The 20383-nt window shown below is 44.9% G+C and overlaps 3 protein-coding genes across 5 annotated transcripts; 1 reads left to right on the forward strand and 2 right to left on the reverse strand.

Annotated features, from left to right (window-relative positions):
- Positions 1 to 286: 286 nt before the first annotated feature.
- dhrs12lb (dehydrogenase/reductase (SDR family) member 12-like b) lies at positions 287 to 4104 on the reverse strand. Its single transcript, XM_070844602.1, has 10 exons — positions 4049 to 4104; positions 3455 to 3588; positions 3295 to 3377; positions 3109 to 3204; positions 2949 to 3030; positions 2806 to 2867; positions 2550 to 2654; positions 1963 to 2053; positions 879 to 1016; positions 287 to 750 (listed from the first exon to the last, which is right to left on the reverse strand). Exons 1-10 carry the CDS (start codon positions 4102 to 4104, stop codon positions 584 to 586), a joined length of 1014 nt encoding a protein of 337 aa, XP_070700703.1. The 3' UTR covers positions 287 to 583.
- On the forward strand, positions 948 to 8560 carry ap1s3b (adaptor related protein complex 1 subunit sigma 3b). 3 transcript variants are annotated; one of them, XM_070844603.1, is made up of 6 exons: positions 948 to 1043; positions 6016 to 6194; positions 6346 to 6454; positions 6654 to 6791; positions 7545 to 7606; positions 7773 to 8560. In XM_070844603.1, exons 1-5 carry the CDS (start codon positions 1029 to 1031, stop codon positions 7584 to 7586), a joined length of 483 nt encoding a protein of 160 aa, XP_070700704.1. In that variant the 5' UTR covers positions 948 to 1028; the 3' UTR covers positions 7587 to 7606; positions 7773 to 8560. The 3 variants fall into 3 exon arrangements, with proteins under 3 accessions (XP_070700704.1, XP_070700705.1, XP_070700706.1); XM_070844605.1 differs by lacking the exon at positions 948 to 1043 and adding an exon at positions 4491 to 4611; XM_070844604.1 differs by lacking the exon at positions 7545 to 7606 and having other exon boundaries at positions 957 to 1043.
- A 154-nt stretch (positions 8561 to 8714) lies between these two features.
- Positions 8715 to 12061, reverse strand: scg2b (secretogranin II b). Its single transcript, XM_070845354.1, has 2 exons — positions 12007 to 12061; positions 8715 to 11488 (listed from the first exon to the last, which is right to left on the reverse strand). The coding sequence occupies exon 2, from the start codon at positions 11469 to 11471 to the stop codon at positions 9648 to 9650; it is 1824 nt and encodes a 607-aa protein (XP_070701455.1). The 5' UTR covers positions 11472 to 11488; positions 12007 to 12061; the 3' UTR covers positions 8715 to 9647.
- Positions 12062 to 20383: the final 8322 nt, after the last annotated feature.

Consider the following 20383-nt stretch of genomic DNA (forward strand, 5'->3'; position numbering starts at 1 on the left):
GATGATTGAGCCATGTGAACAGCTATCTGGGCTTGTAATGCTCCTTTTATTATTATCACTTGATGCAAATATATTTTCATTTCATTATCTCATTTTTTTATCTTTGTGTCCGCACAAAGGGTAGCATGTATTGCACATTCTACGTGTAGGCACTGCAGGCTGCTGGACAAACTGAAGGTATGCTTCTGAAGTCTGAAATCAAAATCACATCAGCAGATAACCCAACAGAGCCCAACTGTATCATCCAGACAACAGACGGACTCATTTTTCATGTGTTCAGTCACTACTAATCACATACTCCATCCAAATCAATTACTTTTGTCCTCAAATCAACAGCTCATGACATTTTCAGCGCAGACAGTCTATTTAACACATGTTTACATCACAGATAAATCAGGTCACACTATGCTCTGTCCAGAAGATATGACATATGATAATATGAAAATTAATGGACAGAATTAGACGATACATCAGACAAATGAGACTAAACATGACTAATATGCAGATTGTTTCAGAAATGGATGTCATTGGAACTAAAGCTTCGGTGTGTCAGTGACATATGGTGTGACATTTCTATCCAAGCTCAGACAAAGTGAGGTGTGGAAGGGCCCATGGGACCATTACACTCTGCATCAGGCTGTGACTGAACGGCTCTGGCCAGAGTCTCCAGCTGAGTCATGAACCTCTGAATCTCCTGAGCAGAACTGTGAGTCCAGGCCAGAGGCAGGTGGGCAGGAACAGGCCTACGGTCTGCAACACAAACAGTCTGTCAGAGCGGGTGATGCCAGACGATGGCGGCGTCTGAAGAACCTCCGAGAAAAAAAAAAAAAGAAAAGGAACGTGTCTGTTCGTGAAGTGTGAGACCTCATGCCGCTCACCTTGGAAGAACTGCCCGCTGCGTGTTCTGGCTGCAGCTCTACACAGGGCCAACCACACAACAGTGTCGGCTCCTTGCTCTGCGCTGCGCAGCCTCTCCCCCATCATCTGGTGGAACTGAGGCATTGACGTAGAAACAGCTGGAAACAGGAATGAAATCGGCCAAGGTCAGTGGTGTGTGTGTCTGAGTGTGTGTGTTGGGTTAACACTGCTAACAAAGAGTGACAGAGTTATTTTTCCTACTCAAGCAAATTAAGCAGAGGCGGGCTCAGTGAAAGCCACACTGAAAATCAAACTAACATTTTGAAAAGAGGGAAAAATCCACTTTTACACTGATTTGGTAGTTTTTCACCCCATGAGGATGATGAAAAGACAAAATACAGGTGTTAAATAAAAAGGTTTCTTTGCAATTGTTATGAACATTGTTTAATTTGTAAAGTATTCTAATGCGTCCTCAATGACCTGTTCAGTTCAACTATTTAATAATTACAAAATGTGACGGTTTGGCAAAATAGTATAACAAACTAGTATAATTAGCACTGGGTAAATACTCTGATCTCCATCATGTCCTCTGTCTCATAGCTCAAAATCACAGCCATTAGGTAGATGTTCATAAAGCTATAAAGGCACATGTTTATAGTTTATTATTATATTATCATTACAATGTTTGTGTGTTATGGGCTCAGATTTTGATGAGTTTTCAAAACAGGAAGAAAGTTGTACAGTCTTTGAGAAGAAATTATGGGGGATATACTAAATAACTGCTCCATTTTGTGTTTCGTTTTAATGGAACTGTAACCTGTAGAGCACCTCTGAGCTCCTCGGATCCCTTCTCTACGTCTGGTGAATTCTGGTTTGGTCTCTTTTTAAATAATTCTCCAAGCCTTAAAATATCATCTATAGCACCACCATCAGGACAATTGTCACTTTAGATGGACAGATCTGCTGTGCTGTATGTGTGTGATTATCTGTTCATTGAAAGGACGTTTTGTGACGGAAAAGAAAGAAACAAAGTAGAAAAAAAAAAACAGCAGCAGCAACAACAGCTCTCGGGCCCTTTGATTCAGCTGCGTGCTGAGTCAGTACCTGGTGTATCTACCCAGCCTGGGTGCATCACAGAGAAGTGAATGACTGGGTAGGCTTTGGCCCACTGTTGTGTCAGCACCACCTGCTGTCTCTGAGGGGGAAAGACACATGGTTACCTCAGCTTAGAGATGTACCTCCTCCATATTTACCACCGCTGTACATGTATGTTACATCACATAAACTTAAGATGTACTCAAACCTTTTATTTCAGTAAATATTTGAGCGTTAAAGTAAAAAACTTTAAGTAAGTAAAAGCACTCATAATGAAGAGTGGCCCATCATATTGCTGTATTATAATCAGTGTAATGGTGCAGCGAGTGAAGGTGGAGCTAATTTTAATTACTTTAGATACTGCAGGGAATCTTAACCTATAATAGAATATCGTTTTTATTCATAATCTAAATCTACAAACTAACCAGTAACTGAAGCTGTCAAATGAATGTAGTGGAGTAGAAGTTAAATGGAAGCGCAAAATGGAAATATTCAAATAAAGTGCAAGTACGTGAAACATTGTACTTGAGTAAATGTACTTAGTTAGATTCCACCGATTGTTGGTTTATAACCAGGTTTGCATCCTCCTCTCCTACCTTGTTCTGGGCGTAGACCATGACGCCATCGAAATGGCCCCTCTCTGACTGCAAGTCATCAACTCCGAGTTTCTGGACCAGCATGCCTCCTGAGGACACAGTGATCTAACAGGCAGGGGGAGAAGAGCCACAGTGTGCTCAGACAACAGCCACTACAGCGTGAACAGAAGTGGCATTATGCTGTCTGCATCATGCTCATGAGCACTTTGTTTGTGTGTGTGAGTGTGTGTGTGTGTGAGTGTGTGTGTGTTCTTACCACTCTTGGATACCGGCTTCTCTGTAGAAGTGGTATGAGGCTCTGGGTGAGGATGTACACCCCTAGAGAGATCACACGTTTAAACGCTGTTATCTATCTGTGCAGCAGCATGGCGCTCTTCGCCCATCAGAGCGAACTCTCACCCATAGTGTTGGTGGCAAAGTTCTTCTCCAGTCCCTCAGCGTTCAGCTCTCTCTTGTGCACCATACACCCCGCATTGTTTATCTGGCAGCGAAGTCAAACAACATTATGAGCTTATGAAGACGGATTTGTGGGCGGTTTAAGGAGACGAGCGGTACCTACCAACACATTCAAGGATGGGTACTGCTTCTTGAAGGCCTCTGCGAACTCCCACACCTTGCTTGTGTCTGACATGTCCACAATATGGACGTAGACCTCCTAGAAACACCAGATCAGCATCAGCTTCTGGCATTTGTCACTTATTCCTCCCATTTCCTGTCAGGCACGTTCAAGCCAAACAACACTCACCGTATTCCCAGACTCATTGACGATGTCCGCCCTGGCCTCCTCTGCTTTATCCTTGTTCCTGCACACCATGTGGATCGTCCCCCCTGGAAACAAAGCACCACACTTTATTTTCTATCAACATGAAACTCAGCGGAGAGCACACCACCGCTCCTGCTCTCACCTCTCTTGGCTATAGCCATGGCTGTTGCTCTGCCGATTCCACTGTTGGCTCCGGTGATCATGAAGGATCTTCCCACAACGGACACATCCAGGTCTTTGGGCTCAAAGTCTTTGCATGCCGCCTCATATCCTTTCCTAAAGGTGCCCAGACAACACCTTAATCAGTGTGTGTGCCTCAAAGATAAGGAATTTTAAGGGTTAAGGATTATTATTTTTTTGTAAAACAGCAGATTCACAAGACTGACAATCTGCAATGCATCTCTTTTCTCCAAGTTTTAGTTTCAGTAGTCAGTTGATGTGAATGGAGACAAATCAAGTCAATGGAGCTATTGTAATTGCACATAAAGGCCAGTTTGTGCAGTGACGTGCCACACAGTGATCAAACCTTTGACATCCCAGCCTTAGGCTAAAATAAATCACACGAAATACATCTCACACACAGTAAATCTTATATCCAGCCTGTCAAGAAGCAGGACTAACAATTGAGACTATGCACACTGTCTGACAAAAGACACTCACAAAACCATCCCCTGACTGCACTTTCTTCACATCTCTACTCAAGCACCAAAGTGAGGACTCAGTGGTGTGGACTGACCTTGTATACTGGTTCATTCCATTCCAAAACCAGACGGCATTTCGGTACAGAGACATGATTTCAGGTGAAAAACAATCCCAAGAAGTGCACCAGCTTGTCCGTCTGTGTCAACCAGTGACAGACCAGCATCACATGGACAGAGGGAGGGTGAGGGAGGGAGAGGGAAGGCTGCTCTCTGCCGACGCTGCGTGGGAATGACACTTCAAACACTTGACAGTGACATTAGTTAAAGTTTTATCCGCTCATTCATTAATATGCTTCGTACAAGTCACGTGGCTGCCGTGTGGAGCTCGTGATGGGCTGCTGGTCGGCCGCATCCTTCGCAACATGAGTCCGCAGCAGCCAATCCTGACGGCTGCGGGCTGCGGTGACGCGTCCGGCAGGCACCGCTCCCCCCGGCGGCCGAGGAGGGCGGAGTTAACCAACTTTCCCAGTGGCCCGGAGTGGTCGACGGACAGATGTGCTCTCCGCCGCACCAGCTGACCCCGTGTGAGGGTTAAAGCGCCTTTATTTTTAATAACAACACATATTCTGGTGCTTTTAATCCCATTGGCGTCAAAATGGTGAGTGTTTTGGTGGTTGTTTTGTCTACGCATGCCCGCAGCTGTGAGGCGGAGGCTGTTCACCTGTTGCACCTGTCGTCGCTGACAGGTAGCTAAAGCTAAAGAACTACACCTCCAAGCCGCTTCCCTTTTCACACTGAGGCCTGTTAGTTCCCGTCAGACCGCCCAACAGCAGCGGTATCTGGTTTCTTTTGTGAGTTTTTAGTACACATTTGTTTGTTGTCCGTCCTATTTTTAGTCGGAAGTAAGGTGTGCTTCTCCCCAACGAGTCCCCTCAGCAGAACTGGTTTCGTCACTCGAGTCCTGCCTCGGTGGCGGTTTCATGCTTTCCATAATAATTTGCCTGTGGGCTGACACCGGAGATACACCCAGAAAGACCAGTGTGGGGACTGCTTCTCTTTCTTTTAAGTGTAACGTGGGTTTATAATCCTGATACCGGCTCTACCTGAGCTGTTCTTCCTGTTCACTGCAGTGAACAACAGGCATGTCCTCAGGTTTGTGGAAACCAGTTGAAACGGATAAAAAGAAAACAATATTTCCACACTGATCAGCGGTCAATATGTTTTAAGCGTCTGGTTTGACCAACAGTTCACTGGAGGGATGTGTTTGATTGGGTGAAACATCACTTCCTGAGGAGTCATTCACAATGGCTGCAGCTTAACAAGAGGTGGGGGGGTGGGGGGGGGCTTGTGCATGATACTGTTCACACTTCATTGTCATCAACTTTGACTAATCGGCTCTTTTGGGATTTTTTTTTTTTTTTTGTAGAGTTTGAACTTTGTTGCTCCACATCAGCAATTTTCTTAACATAGCAGAATATCACAGATTTCCCCCAAGAGGTGCAACACAAACACCCTCTATCTTTAGACCATTCATCCAGATAAAGACAAACTCCACACACATAAAAACAGTCTGTTCAGCCCTCCACTAGCCCGTCCTGCATCCACAGCGTGAGGAAGACTTAAAGGAAATAGTGTGTCGGTGTACTTCCGATAAAAGTGGGTGGAAAGTGAATGTCCATTTTGATATGCAGCCAAATCTACTTCCACTGCTAGGAAGCAAGCTCTCTCAACATCCGCTACTCAGCTCCCCAGCTCTCTTGAAGATGAGAGAGGAAACACCAAACCTCTTCCTCAGTTGTGTGTTAACCTTCACATTTCTGCCTGTTTTTTTTCCAGTGATGTGCTTGGTCGGTGGAGTTACTCTTTAATGAGCCATTACAACAGCCTTGGCTTGTGTGTGTGTGTGTGTGTGAGTTAGAGGGTAGTTAATAATGTCCTTCACAAGGGCAAGGACTTTGTAAGTGTGTGTGTGTGTGTGTGTGTGTGTGTGTCCGCTGGTCCATACAAGTCATCCCCTCGGTTGCATCACCCCTGACCCTGCGGTGTGTCTGTGTGCCGTTAGATGCGCTTCCTGCTGCTCTTCAGTCGCCAGGGGAAGCTGCGCCTGCAGAGGTGGTTCGCGCCCATGTCGGAGCGTGAAAAGAAGAAGATCATCAGGGACATGACCACCATGGTGTTGGCACGGCAACCACGCACCTGTAACTTCCTGCACTGGAAAGACCTGAAGATTATTTACAAGAGGTGGGAGCTTGAACTAGTGTGGACGACCGTCTCTGCTCCGCAAGCAGCAGGACCCACACTCTCTTTTCTCTTCTCGGCTGTGTGTCTCATTTATAACTGGTCCATGTATTCCTGTCAGCTGAAAGCCGTCACTGTGGCACGTTTTCCTCAGGTATGCAAGCTTGTATTTCTGCTTGGCCATAGAGAACCAGGACAATGAGCTGTTAGGCCTGGAGGTGATTCATCGCTACGTGGAGCTGCTGGACAAATACTTTGGCAATGTATTTCATTCTATCTCACTCTCTTTCATACAATATGCAACTGTAGCCTGAAGGGGAGATGTAATGGGAGCCCAAGTCTGTTAATCTAGGTTGTAAAAATACATCAAACATCAGTGTTAATGTAAAGATGTACAGTAAACTCTGATAACTCTGATTACTTTATGATAATTGCAATAATCGCCGTCATACCTCCTCTCAGGTGTGCGAGCTGGACATCATATTTAACTTTGAGAAGGCCTATTTCATCCTGGACGAGTTTCTGATGGGAGGGGAAATACAAGAGACCTCCAAGCAGATTGTGAATCGCTCCATCGAAGCCTCAGACATGCTGCAGGAGGTGAGATGCCCTGGCGCACACTCTCGCTCACAGCACAACACAACACGAGGCGTGGCGTGGCGTGGCTTGCATCTGCGGTGTGAACCTGTAACATCTGTTGCATGGCTCGACATACTTAAGGAAGCGGTCACACATGCTCTGAATGCAGTTTAGAGTCGATTGTATTCTTCTTTCATCTCGGTTGTGGGGTACCTAGAACGGTCCGGATGCCTGACATTAGTGTTTTTTACATTTTTCTGAACACTTAATAACGAATGCTGTTTCAAGCTCCAGTACAGGAGTTTGTTTCAGTGTGTTTGTGTGAGTGTGAACTTACCAGAAAGCGTTGCAAGTAGTTGGTGTGAAAATTATGTCAATTAACAGTGGTGCTGCTGAGTCCCTGGTGTGCCTTTTGTCTTTCTCGTAGCTATTAGGCTTGCGGATATTAGCTGTTGCTCCCTTTGTCATAGATTTGTGTTTGTGCTGCTGTTTCCCTTCCCCCCCTCTGTGTGTGTATCTCTCTCTCTCTCTCTCTGTCTCTCTCTCTCTGCCAGTGTTATTGGGAGTGAGAGACAGATTTCCCTGGATCTTGGCGTAGGTTTAGCGTTTGGCTGATGCTTCCCGCTCTCCCTGTAGGCTCATGGCTCTGCGTGGTACCGTAGTTAACTGGGTGTGTTGCTCTGTGCTTCTGAGTAGGGATGACTAACACTTCTAATCTAGAGTTGGACTGTGTGCAGTGTAGCCTCCCATTCATTTTGACCATTATCGCTTCAGGATGACAACAGTGATTGGTATGAGGTGGAGCTGTTTGGATGACCTTGAATATGGACAGAAAGGTTAGATGTTCTGCTTGTGTTAGTTACCTACCTTGTGTTGCTGTGCTCAGCACTCAATAGCAGGCGATGTGCAGATACGTTCCTCTGAATATCAAATGTGTTAGAATACATTTTCACAGGAATTATAACCTGATTTTTTTTTTCTCCTCTTTGTGCCTCTTTCCAGACCATGGAGGAGTATATGAGCAAACCTGCATTTTAACCCATGTGGGAAAAGGACTTAAAGTAACAGCGGGGAGGAATACAGGAACCAAATGTACTGTAAATGAGTCAAAGAAGTTTCTGAATATTAAGGTGGGATTTACTTTGATTCTATTGAACATTTTAAACGGAAGAAATGGGCATATTGAATGCCCGTTCGCCTTCTTCCCGAAGCATTGCTGCATTGTAACTGCATTTGAGAGTTAGTATTTGTCCGTAGTCATGTGCTCAATTGAAGGAGGAGGGGCTGGGGGCTGTTTTTACACTGATTGCTGTTATTAAATTCAAATTAAGTAGTAATAGGGGGTGGGGGCATAAAAATCATAACCATTAAGTGGTTTTAGATGCATAAATGTGTTGCATTTCTATTTAAATGATTAATACGTTTGAAGTGAATGATAAAACTATAAATAGATTTTTGGAAAAACTGCAACTCAAGTCAATAGTTCACCAATCAAACTTCAGTCTCAAAAACATAAAACATGTTTAGAATTGATGGTTTTTAGGATGCTTTGTAATTTTAATGTGACCCTATCATGGGCTTTGCTTTCATGCCGTCAAACGTCTCATTTGGAATGGGAATAGTTTTTGATCAGTATAACCTATTACACACGTGTAGGAGCATTCGTCTTCAGAAGGAGCAGTTGCTAGTGTGGGTGTGAATATCACTGCTTTTTATAATGTGCAATTTCTGACATTGAAGCTTATAATTAAAATATGTATTTTCATAAACAATTTCCTCCCCAGTATTCATTCTTCCACCGATTGCATGTTTAATTATTTATTAGATTTCAAAGAAGCATTGTAAAACTTTAATGTTTACCAGCACCAACATGCTTTTAAAAAGTTCTTATTTTCCTGCCCACTGATTCCTCTGACTATAAATACTTGAGCTGGCTAGTGTACGGTGTGATTTTTAATAAGGCAACACAACTCAGCAAGAAGAAAAATAATACCGCTGATGCTTTATTCATCTGTGATTCATCACACATTATTGAACATGTACAAAATGGTTTAAAAATGAGCATACATAGCACAACCACTGGTAGGCCTACGATACAGAGCTTCGCAGTATGAAAGGGTTGGAAGGCAGGCGACGGTCTGATATTTAGACTTGGAAATAAGTATCCATAATAATAACATTAAATCCACTAACCCTGAATATATCAAGAGTCACGACAACACTCGTTCTCAGCCCAGCACACTGGCCTAACGAAACCCCCCCATGATGTTCCTGTTGTACTCCTATCATCATACTGTGTGTGTGTGTTTTTAAAGGCCCAGTCAGCATTATACTTTGTAATTTACAGATATATTCACATATGCAATTGAATAGTTTGACAAAGATGAAAAATAAGCGTTTTTACCATTACTCAGTTGATTATACTTGAAAATATAAGGTTGTTTTCTGCTGTTTACAAACACCATCAAGTAAACAAACCTTGAACAACATCACAAAACTTCAATAGCTTGGATTTTATTGTAATTTGATAGTAGTCAATGTGTTTGTCTGCAATTTGAGAGGTTTTTGAGGATACATTTTTTCTCTCATTTATGCACGGGTTGCACCTTTAATCTCCTCTGATAAAACTATAACATTTCTGTAATGTTCTTGCAGCAAGTAGGGACTAGTATGTTTCTTTTCTTTTTCTTTTTTAAAAAAAGAAATGTATCGGACCTGTAAGACCTCTATAGTTCATTGTCGTTAGGGTGATATTAGTAATACCAGCTATAACTCATATAATAGAAATTTGTAAACTAGATCACGTCCACCAAACTTTATTTTTGAGACAGTATAAATACTAAATTCATAATTTCGTGCGTCTTGCAGGGCGTCAGGCTACATCCCAGCCACTGTTTTTTCACGATGCTCCTTCTCCTCTTCTTCATTTACGGTCTGTGGAGCCAAGGTCTTCTCCGTGATCTCCTCTTTCTCCTGCATCTCCGTGGGACTCACTTTCTCCTCTGTGGCCACCTCGGTTTCCCTCTTGGCCACTGGCCTCTTTTCAGCGTCCGCTTGCCCCAAGTAGTCCTTCAGAGCGCGCTCGTACAGCTCGTAGGGGAACTGTCCCTTCAGCTGCGCCTGGGTGTCCCTCTTGGTGATGGTGTTGGGGTACTCCGTGAGGATCTTAGCCGCCAGGTAGGTCGTCACCTCGTCCTCCACGTCGCCATCGCCATCATCTTCATCATCAGCACCGTCGGCCTGGCGTTTCAGGGGCATTTTGTTGAGCTCGGATAGAAAGAGGTTCTCCCTGCGCCCGGTGGGAGGAGGGATTTTCACTGGACCTGATTTTGCAGCAGGATTGGACGCCACCGGGATTCTGTCCGAGGAGGGGGAGGTCTTCAGGGGTCTCTGCACCACAGGATACTCGTTACTGATCGTCTCCACGCCGATGATGTCTAAAAAGTCCTCTCTGTCCATGTCCTCCGGGGCGGGCTTGCTCTTCACCGGCAGCCTGCGGCTGAAGTACCTGAACTTGGGGGTCTGGCCGGTGCTGTAGCGAGCTGTCGCGTGGGGGTCACGGTGGAGCTTCCTGAGCTCCTCTGTGAGCAGCATATCGATAAGGTCCTGTGGGGGGACGTGGAGTTTCAGAGAAAGCTCCAGCAACTCCTTCACAGTCCGGGGGTTCACGATGGAGGGGCGGATCAGCCTCTTCCTCTGCTCTCCGGTCCTATCCCTCTTCTGCGTCTGGTCGCTCATCTCCAGGACCTTCAGCAGGTAGTAATCTACCAGCTTAGTGTCATCATCCGCCTCCTCTTGGTTCTGGCTCGCCCTGCGTTGCATCTCCTCCCTGTCTGCTTCCTCCTGCTCTCCGAGCGCTCGCTCCATTTCTTCGTGGCTCCCGTTGACCATCTCCTCCGTCTCCTCCCTCTCCTCCACGGGGACCCACTCCTCTCCTCCGGCTACATCCTCGTACGCCTGGTTTCTCAGGCTGAAGCCGTCCTCTTCCCCATCAGCAGCAGCATCATCGTCATCCCCGAACACGTCTCTCTTTTGGCCGCCGAGTGTGGGCATCCTCCCAAGCTCTTCGAAGATGGAACGCAAATTTGCGAGGCTCTGGGGGGTGTACTGCTCGTCCAGGTCCTCCGTGGCCCGCTTGGAAGCGTCCGTGTTCTCCTCATCCTCAAACATCAGAGGGTATTTCTTGTGGGGTCTTGGGAAATTGCCGTAGTCTACTGGTGCGCTCTCGGGGACTTCCGTGTCTTTGGTGCGGTGCCTGTGCGTGCGGCGGTCGTTCCTGGACGCCGATGCGGGGGTGAGCTTTGCGTCTTTCCCGGCCTGATCCTGGAGAGACTTGAGCAGGGCTTTCATCAGCTGCTCAGCGGTAATGTCCTGCCTCTGCATGGCGGGGGCAGGCTGACGGTCCCCGGGACCCTCGTCCTGCTGCGAGGCGAGCTGAAGCAGGACCCTGAACTTCTCCACTTCGTCGTAATCCACGGGTTCAGGTCGGCCCCCGTTGCGCTGCTTCAGGTTCTCGATGTACTCCAGGGCTTTGATCATGTCGGAGCTGGGTGGGTAGGCAGCCGGCTGCCCCTCACTCTCCCCGCCTCGGAGCCTGTAGTGGCGGGGGAGAGACGCAGCCTGCACGGCGCATCCATGGAAGAGGACGGCGAGCAGGACCACGGCTCCCCCCGCGGGCAACTTGTGGTGGAAATGCAGCATTATAGGCAATTTATTACCTGCAAACCAAGAGAGCAGAACGTGTTAGAGAAGCAAACGAAAAACAAAACCAAAATCCACGAGGATTTCTGTGTTTCTACCAATTCTTTTCGCCCAAAAACTTACTCGAAAGCAACGAGCGCGACCGAGCGTGTTTTGATCTGGGATTTGTATGCATATCAGGGAGTTACGCTCCGCAGATTGAATGATATGATGCTGCGCGTGAGAAGATACATTCACATCACAGGATGAGTCACTCCCCGCGTTGTTATGGGCAACCTCAGCATCCGATGTCCTCTCCACAACACAAACACTCATTAAAACAAGCCCTTCCTTCCTCACTTATTTCTCTATAGCAACTCATTGCAATCTCTGATCGTTGATGATGCGTTTCATCACGCTGATAAACTCCTTTCTGGCACAAAGTACCCAGATCTGCGGAAAGCGGATGTAATAAAAGGACGTTTCTCCAATATCAGACACGCTGGTGTTCATTTGAACTAAAATATTGAGAACACATAAAGAATATGTGCCTTACCTTTGGCGATAAAGCTCAGACAGCAGTGAAGGTGTATGGCATCTCCTCTGGAGCGGTGCTGTTCTCTTCTGTTTCCAGCACTTGGACAGCTCCCCGCGTTATATGAGGCAGCACCTGACCCCCGCGTCATCACACAAAACACGCAATAGCCAGCCCTAAAAAATCCATATAAATGATTCAGGTTTAACATATGGCATACTAAGAACCCTGCTGTATTAAAAATAGTTCTCTATTCTGTCTGTTGCACAGCACCAGACCTGTAAAAGCCTGGAAGCAGATGTACTGACTTCAGGACTGCTGCCCAGGCTTCACAAAGAGCTGCGTGTTTACGCCAGTATTCATCCATCTGCCCACCTCGCTTAGATTAAAAAAAATAATAATAATTAAACATCGACTTTAATTCAGAGAAACAATATCCAAATGTGCTTTCATCATTTGTGCAAATAACAACGTGAAGGCATCAGTTTTACGAGACTATAAATATGTGTTCAGATCCTTTCACACGTGACTTGTCACATAAAAAGCGAGTTTCTTCATCTCGGTGTAAAACAAAACAAAACATGGAGCTTTATCGTCAATCTCGTCTCGGTAGATGAAGAGTTAAACCCTCTAGCGATGACTCACAGGCTCTAACCACCGCCTCGGAGGTGCTGTCGCAGTTCAGCATCTCTCTCTCTCTCTCCCCCCTCTCTCCCCCCTTCTGTGACAGAGACGGTGATAAACACCCTCCTGTCAGCTGGAGGCCAAAGCTCCGGCATTCCGCAGGTCGACAAGATGAAGCGGGCACCTGCCGATAAAAGGTCAGGGATGGGTGGTGACAAAGTTTATGGTGAGATCAAAAGCCTCACTAAACTCTTAGAGAGCTCCGTTTCACCGTGAAACATCCGCTGAACATCTGTGGTCATTATGAAAAAAAAAAGAAAAACAGCATCGACATGATAACAAATCTTGAGGAACAGATTGGAGCTTAAAAGGTGTAAACACAGAACAGAATCTCACCAAAACAAAGCCACTGATATTCAGCCTCCATATTAATTCCCCGTCTAGATGTGTTTTCTCTATAGGAGGGTGCTATGAAGGTGGAAATTCTCACATTACTGGACTCTTTTCTCTTCTTTCATTCATACAATAAACTAATTAAACACATTTTTACAAATTTCCCGTGGGACAGATCTTCCTCTTCTTCTTGCTTTAATCTCTGTGCTTAGCTGGAGCCATGTAATTTATCCTTATAAAACTCATACATATATTTGAACTTAATGGAACATTCACATTGTGGCTCATCTCTCCCCTCGTGCCAATTACTGTTGTTAAAGCAGGTTGTTTTTTTTCTTCAGGAGGCAGCTGCTTTCACCCAGGAACGGGGAATGGGGGTGATTAGGAACACTCACTTTCCAGTCCTCTTGTTTCTTGTGCTAAATAAGTCTTTGTTGGTATCTCCATAGAAGACAACCATCTAGCCATTCAGACTCACCAGGGTGATTGTCATACTCCAGCAATGTCTCAAGTCTCTCCTATATTCTGATTCTAACTGTTCTGCTCAGTTCTGACTCCCCGTACACGACTGCTCTCAACCCCCACTTTGTATTTTCATTGCACTTCTAATTGCATAAAATCTGCTCCTTATTTATACCATGTTTTGATTGCTTCATGCCCATTAAACTAGCAAAAGAAGAAAACGTCATCGTTTGACTTCACCCTCAGGGCCGAGCACGCACTGAGTCGTCAAACCGAGGAGATGGAGTTTGAGGTGTTTTTTTTTACTCGATTGTGCCGTCAAGCTGCCTGCTCCCCACGGCTGAAGAGCTGCAGAGAGCCTCCTGACGTTAAAAGACACATCCATCTGTCTGGCTGCTGCTGCGTGTGCTGGCTGGTTTGAGTTCCTCTGTGTGTGAGTGCAAAAGAAGAGAGGGAGAGAATGAAGGAAAAAAAACAACAACTGAATCACAGATGAAGAGACTGATAGAGAAAGAGATGAGATCCGATGTGGTGGCGCTTGCAAGATGTTGTATAATCCGACAGCATCACCCCTCTGACATCACATCTCTCCATTGAGTAACAGCCTCCACCCCGAGGGACGGCATGAGCCACCACACTGTAGTGTCATTCATCCAGAAGTTCCATTCTCCTTGGTGCCTGTAGAGAGGTGAATCGTAGATTGTGCTCATTGTCTGCTATTAATCTGACTGACAATGAACAAGCACACGTGGACCATACGAAGATGATTTTTATTATTCAGGGCGTTTTGTGGCCAGGCCATCGGCTGATGAAAATGTCATACCTGTGTGAACATACGAGAAATAGTAATGGATGTTTTATACAGAAAAAAATGAGAGCTGAGATGAAACATTTTAAAAGCTCTCTTGGTAAGATTACGGGGATATTTATCCTTCAGTTCAAGAAACACAGGCACACACACACACACACACACACACGCTTACCATATTTGTCTGAGTCAGAAATGCTCGAATGTTGTGCTTTCCCCACAGCTAAAAATAACTTGTCACATGGTTAATGTGATGTGTGTGCAAGCGATTATTCACCACAACAAACAGAAATGCATTTTAATGGGCTGCGTAGACACATATAGTAGAGTCTGAGCTTTCGGGAAAAGTCTCGGTGACTGGATGGCCATGAAAGTCTGCAGGTTTTCAGATTCTCTGTCCAAGTAAAGGCACCAGTAGGGTAGTATAAAAATACTGCATTGTGGGTAAAAGTCCTGCATATTAATACTCAAGCTTAAGCATTGTTAGCAAGTATGGAGGTCAAAACAGTCATTCTGCAGAGCAGTGACCCCTGTGACTGATATTCTCTTATATATGACATTATTAAATCATTGATACTGATTCCTCAAAGCATAATTAGCATTTGACTGTAGTAGTTGGTCTAGGCTGAGCTCATTCTAACACCTTTATATACCTTTATATAAGTGCACTGCATTTTATTTAGTTCATCGTGTGTTTTATTTGTAAAATCTTAATCTGAAAAGTAACTACAGTTTTCAAGTAAATGTAGCAGTCAGAAGAAGTAGAAGTATAAAATAGCATGCAAAGGAAACACACAAGTACTTATACAATACTTTAGTAAATGTATTTGTTGGCTTCCCACCACTGTCTACATGCTGTTGGAAGGCAAAGTGTCAGTTGTGTCAGAGGCTGCGAAACATGCAAGACAACATTAAAATTCAAGGTTTCACTGTACAGATTAAGGTTTACATCCCCATGAATGAAACAGAATTAGACTGATCCCATTAAAAAGCATTTCATGAGTCTTATCTTATCTAATTTTCTTGTTTTCGTCTGTTGTTGTGTAAGTTTTATCACCCACCCACCCCCCCTGGGCACTATGAGGAATCTGAGAAATGGATCAGAGGCTTTTCAACTCAAATCCCAGCAGGGTCCTGATGGTGGAAGATTCACTGTCTGAATCTGTGATTCCTCTCCAGGGCTCGTGATGTGCTGTCTGTGCGCGCTGTTCCATGCAGACCCACACAGTTACTTCGGAGATTAAAAACCAAGTGAAACATTCAGCGACTGGTACTGCTACATCCCTGTTCTCTCTCTCTAGTCTCTCTATTTATTGATTTGGAGTTAGAGCAGGGAAGAGGGAAAAATCATAGTAATTAGATTAAGAGTCCTTAGTGCCACTCTCACTCTCTCATTGGCTTTGTTTCCTGAATTACATCACTTTATTCATAACCCCCATCCCATCTCTCTAGAAATTAGCTTTCTGGCTTTACTGTTGGCAAATTACTGATGACATGTCTGTTTCTGTTGGTTTCACAGCAGTGTATACTGAGCAGCTCGCCTTCCTCTCCGAGGAATAATCTGAGTTGGATAATGGGGCAAAGGTTATGAAGTCTCGCAGGTGTTTCTAATGTTTTTGTAATGTGTGCAGTGAAGAAGAAATGCAGCTGCGCCTCCTGCTTGGGAGCAAAGTTTGTCGATGTTACTGACAAACTGTGTTCACAGAGTCTGTGTCTTACATTGAGGTCACGCACATTTTGTAATAATGAGTTGAATTTTGATAACTTGATTAAGTAATCACTGCGTCATTTATATCATTTACAGGATTTATTCATGTGGGTATTTTACCATTACATTAATAAATAAAATTACTATTTTATGAGGGCCAAATCAACCGAGTGTGATTCATGATGAGCTTACACAAAGAAGGGGACCCCTCTAACTGCTCATCTTTTAGCACTTTAAGGCATCATAACGATACTAGTGGAGTTTGATCATTTTATTGTGGTTGTAGAATGCGATCGCTCTCCCTTGACTAGTGACCAGAAGCGTGCATTGGCCTAATGCTGCCCTGCATGCGTTGCTCTTTTTCTAAAAGGAATTGGTTTGCCGAGTTCTAGTTGCACAGCCTCAGTGGGGTGTTTATTAACATGATTGTGTTGCATATTCAGAACCCCAAACCCCCTCACACAGAGTTCAAATATACCAGTGAGTCATTTGAAAATTTCAATTCCAAATTTGCATTTCAAATTTCATTTTACTCTCTTTCTCCCTTGCCCTAAAATCATTGGTATAATTTTGTCTCCTTGATCACTGCATAATATCTACCACAATCTACACTATTCCCCTCCTCCTCCTCCTTCAGTGTCTAAACCCACAGCAGTCAGTTGGGACACTGCTGGTGTTTATCCACATGTCAATCAAAGCAGCGGGGAGAGAATGATATCAGCTCAACGACGGCTTGCGTGCGTCACTGTGGCACAAAAACACACACCCATATGCTCACATTCATGCTCTCACTGACAGTCGACTGCAGAGACACAAACCCAAACCCACAGAGCTGCATCACAAAGCTTTTTGGATCTTTTGTGTGTTCACATTCTTGCTTTTATGTTTTATCAGCTCAAGGGCCCATGACTCAAGCGGGAGCCAAGGTTAGAGAGCTCCAAACGCTTGGATTTCTTCTTGAATGGCATAACATTCAAATATGATGCTGCTACTTCAACTCCTGTGAGAAAAAAAAAGAAAAGAAAACATTATCACTATGAAAGGAAGAGAGAGACGACAAGGCCACATGTGGTCGTTCTTATCCAACTCCTTTGTTTGTTTTCGTCCTCCTCCTCACCTCTTAACCCCCTTTTCACCCCACCATGAGGCGGGGAGAGAACGGCACGCCTGTTGTCATGGCTCGCCTTCTTTTCAACCATCGTCGCCATGGCGACACTGCCTCACAGCCTTTCATCTGCTTCCACCTTCATCTCTTCCCACAGGTTGGTATCCTCCCCTCCTCTATTAGTCACTTTGCCTCTTAAGATAGTCTTTTTCTTTTTTTTTTTTTTTTTTTAGCAGCTTGCATTCATTACTTCTCTCCTCTGTTGCACCCATGCGGCTCATCTCTCCCCTTGTGCCAATTACTGTGGTTAAAACATGGTCGTTTTCTTCAGGAGGCAGCTGGTTTCACCCAGGAACAGGGATGGGGGTGATTAGCGCTGCGATATGTTTTCTGTGCCATTAGGACAGAGGAGCAGAGGAGTCCTGTCTTGAGTAACATAGGAAGGAGAGAATGAAAAGAATTGAGGTGGAGATCCTACCCAGGCTTAGCCTTTCTGAAAAGGGCACATGTCCACGTAATGCCACAGGAATGCAGCAGAAGACCTGTGGGTGTGGACTAAGTATATCTGCTAATAAGACAGAGTTCACTGGCTGGGCCTCCAGTCTACTTGTCTTGTCTAATGGTCGTCGTTTGATTGATTCTCCTTAAGGAAAATTTCAACATTTGGGAGACGTGCGTGCGCTGTCTTCCTGTGAGGAAGATGAGAAGATTGATACCACTCATATTTCTGCACGGTAAACATGTAGCTGGAGCCAGCAATAGATTAGCTTAGCTTAGCATAAAGACTGGGAACAGGGGGAAACAGCTAGCCTGGGTCTGTGCAAGGTCCACCTGCAGTGCCAGCCCAACTAAAGCTGACTGATGAACATTTTAATCTCGTTTGTTTAGTCCATACAAAAACAGAAATGTATAAACAAGTTGTGGTTTTACTGGTTTTACGTGCCAGGCCACGTCTCGGCCAGGAGCGGTGACTTACTCGAGTCTCTGCTGAGCTCCCCATGCTTTGCAAGTTATCATGAAGTTCCACTCCTGCGCTCATTTTTACTTTGCAACCCACGTCTCTACATTTAAGTCACTGCATCAGTCACATCTTGCCTCCACCATCACAAACCTGATTCTTCTTTTCTGTGGCAACCGTTCCCCCAATTTGTAGCTTTTCCCAAACTTAAGTTTCAGCTCCTTTCCCACACTGCCTCACACTAACCCGTCAACCTCCATTTTGCTCTTTTTTCGCTCATTATTATTATTGCTCTCCACCCCTCTGCTTCTCTACACCGTACATATTAATGGCTGTGATTGTTCACCTTGGCTTTCTGACTCATCCCTTTTCAACCAACCGACAGTGTGCATATGAGCGCACGTGCGCAGATTACATTAGTGTCTATGGTAAGGGATGCAGCGTGACGCACTGGCTGACGTCACCAGTGGCAGAGGCAGGATGTGTTTTTTGATGAAGAAATCCTTTTTTCAATGAGGAGAGAAATAGAAAGCCACCATATGGGAAAATGGCATTTTGTCACAACTGAGGGATCTGTATGTAACACATCACACTCTGTCACATTAATTAATGTTATCATACAAACAGCTACTGAGCGTACCAGTAATGATGCACATATTTACAGAAAAATGTCAATTATCAGAATTATATTAACATGTTTAAAGCTCCATATAGTCTTTTTGCCTTTATAATTGGATTTGGGTCTTTATGTCTCCCTAATTGTCTGTGCATGTAACAGCCTCATGTGTTTCACTTGAGATGTACAGTGTCTAGGCAACCGCTGTGATTTTTATGTTCATTAAAGTCTGCCACCTTTCGCTGTCCTCCTCTGCATGACTCCATCTGGCCGGCGTCTAAATGTGAGGCTGCAGGGAAGTGTGTGTCTTCGCCAACGTGAGTCGGTAAGTATGTAAGGACGTTGGTCACAACGTAGATGGAAACACTAAATTTGTTATCATATCCAAACCCCAGTGTGTTCAGTTCTTAAGTGCAGCCACATGTTCTGTGTGTTAACAGGCAGTTGTCTCTGCAGCGTGACACGCCCAGCAAGATTGTTTTTCATGTGAGATTTTTAAATATGCTCTTCCTCATGCGAAAGCCGTTCTATTTTTGTCTCCCCTCCTCTTCTTCACAGTTCATCCTCTCATCTTTCCATTATGTTCAGTCTCATTCATCCACCCTTCCGCCCCTCCCTCCTCTCCTCCACGCTGTCCCTCCCACCGCCCCCCCTTCTCTCTGATGCTTTATCTCTGCAGTCTCCGTCTCTCCCTCCACCACTCCCTGTCGGCGTTGCGATGATGCTGTCCTGGCCGCCTCCCAAACCGTTTGCCCCCCTCGCTCCTCCACCCCCACACCTCCCTCCCTCCCTCCTGATGCTATAAATACCCAGCATCGGTGAGTCATCGCCGAGACATATCGTTGCCTCTCCAGCCTCACCCCCCCTCCTCGCTTTCCTCACATCTCTCTCTCTCTCTCTCTCTCTCTCTGTTCATGCTCGTTGCCAGACCTCACACTTTTTCCCACCTCCACTTTGGCCCTCGCATCATGACGACCCAGCTGAGGTGGTGGGCACGGTGTAGCCAGTGTTACGGAGTCCAGCCAAAGGTCAGCTTGACACTTGATGACCAAAAACAAAATCAGCAGGAGTGTGCACAGTATTAGAAACACAGTCGACCAAAAAGTAGAGCATCAAATTCACGAACTTTCCAATTGATATTGGTCATAAGAAATGTGATCCTAAGTAGCTTCAAAGTCAGATGCTGCTGAAGTCAAACATTTTCCGTCTTGAATCAAATACAAAATATGTTGTGTATCTGCTTGTTCCAGTGCTTAATTGCTGCTTTATCACACTAAAATGTTGTGAAATACTGAATTCTGATGCAATCGTCCATCATCCGTCTTTGGAGGCCCTTGAATGTGGATTTCAGTTTGAATTGAGGTTCTGTGTGTTTGAACAGTGTTTTATCACATAGTATGAGTTTGTATTGATGGACCTTTCAATTGGTTTAAGGAGTTAATCCAAAATCTACAGAACAATGACATTTTAAGGAGCTACTTTTGACACCAAAGTGACGTTTTGAAAAAAAAAGAAAAGAAAGGACAACAGAAAGGATTTCTGCTGGATTTTCCTATCCTGCCCTATACATCCACACTTTACATCTCTAATGCTGCCTGTCCGTACCGTACCTCAGATAGTCTGACATATAACTTCAGCAGTCCAGCATCATATCTCAGTCCCAGTCCTTCAGCCTCAGATGTAATTATTGTCAGTTTTCTCCAGCCACCACCCACCTCTCCAGA

The sequence above is a fragment of the Pempheris klunzingeri genome, chromosome 15, assembly GCF_042242105.1.
Source record: "Pempheris klunzingeri isolate RE-2024b chromosome 15, fPemKlu1.hap1, whole genome shotgun sequence".
Lineage (NCBI taxonomy): Eukaryota > Metazoa > Chordata > Actinopteri > Acropomatiformes > Pempheridae > Pempheris > Pempheris klunzingeri.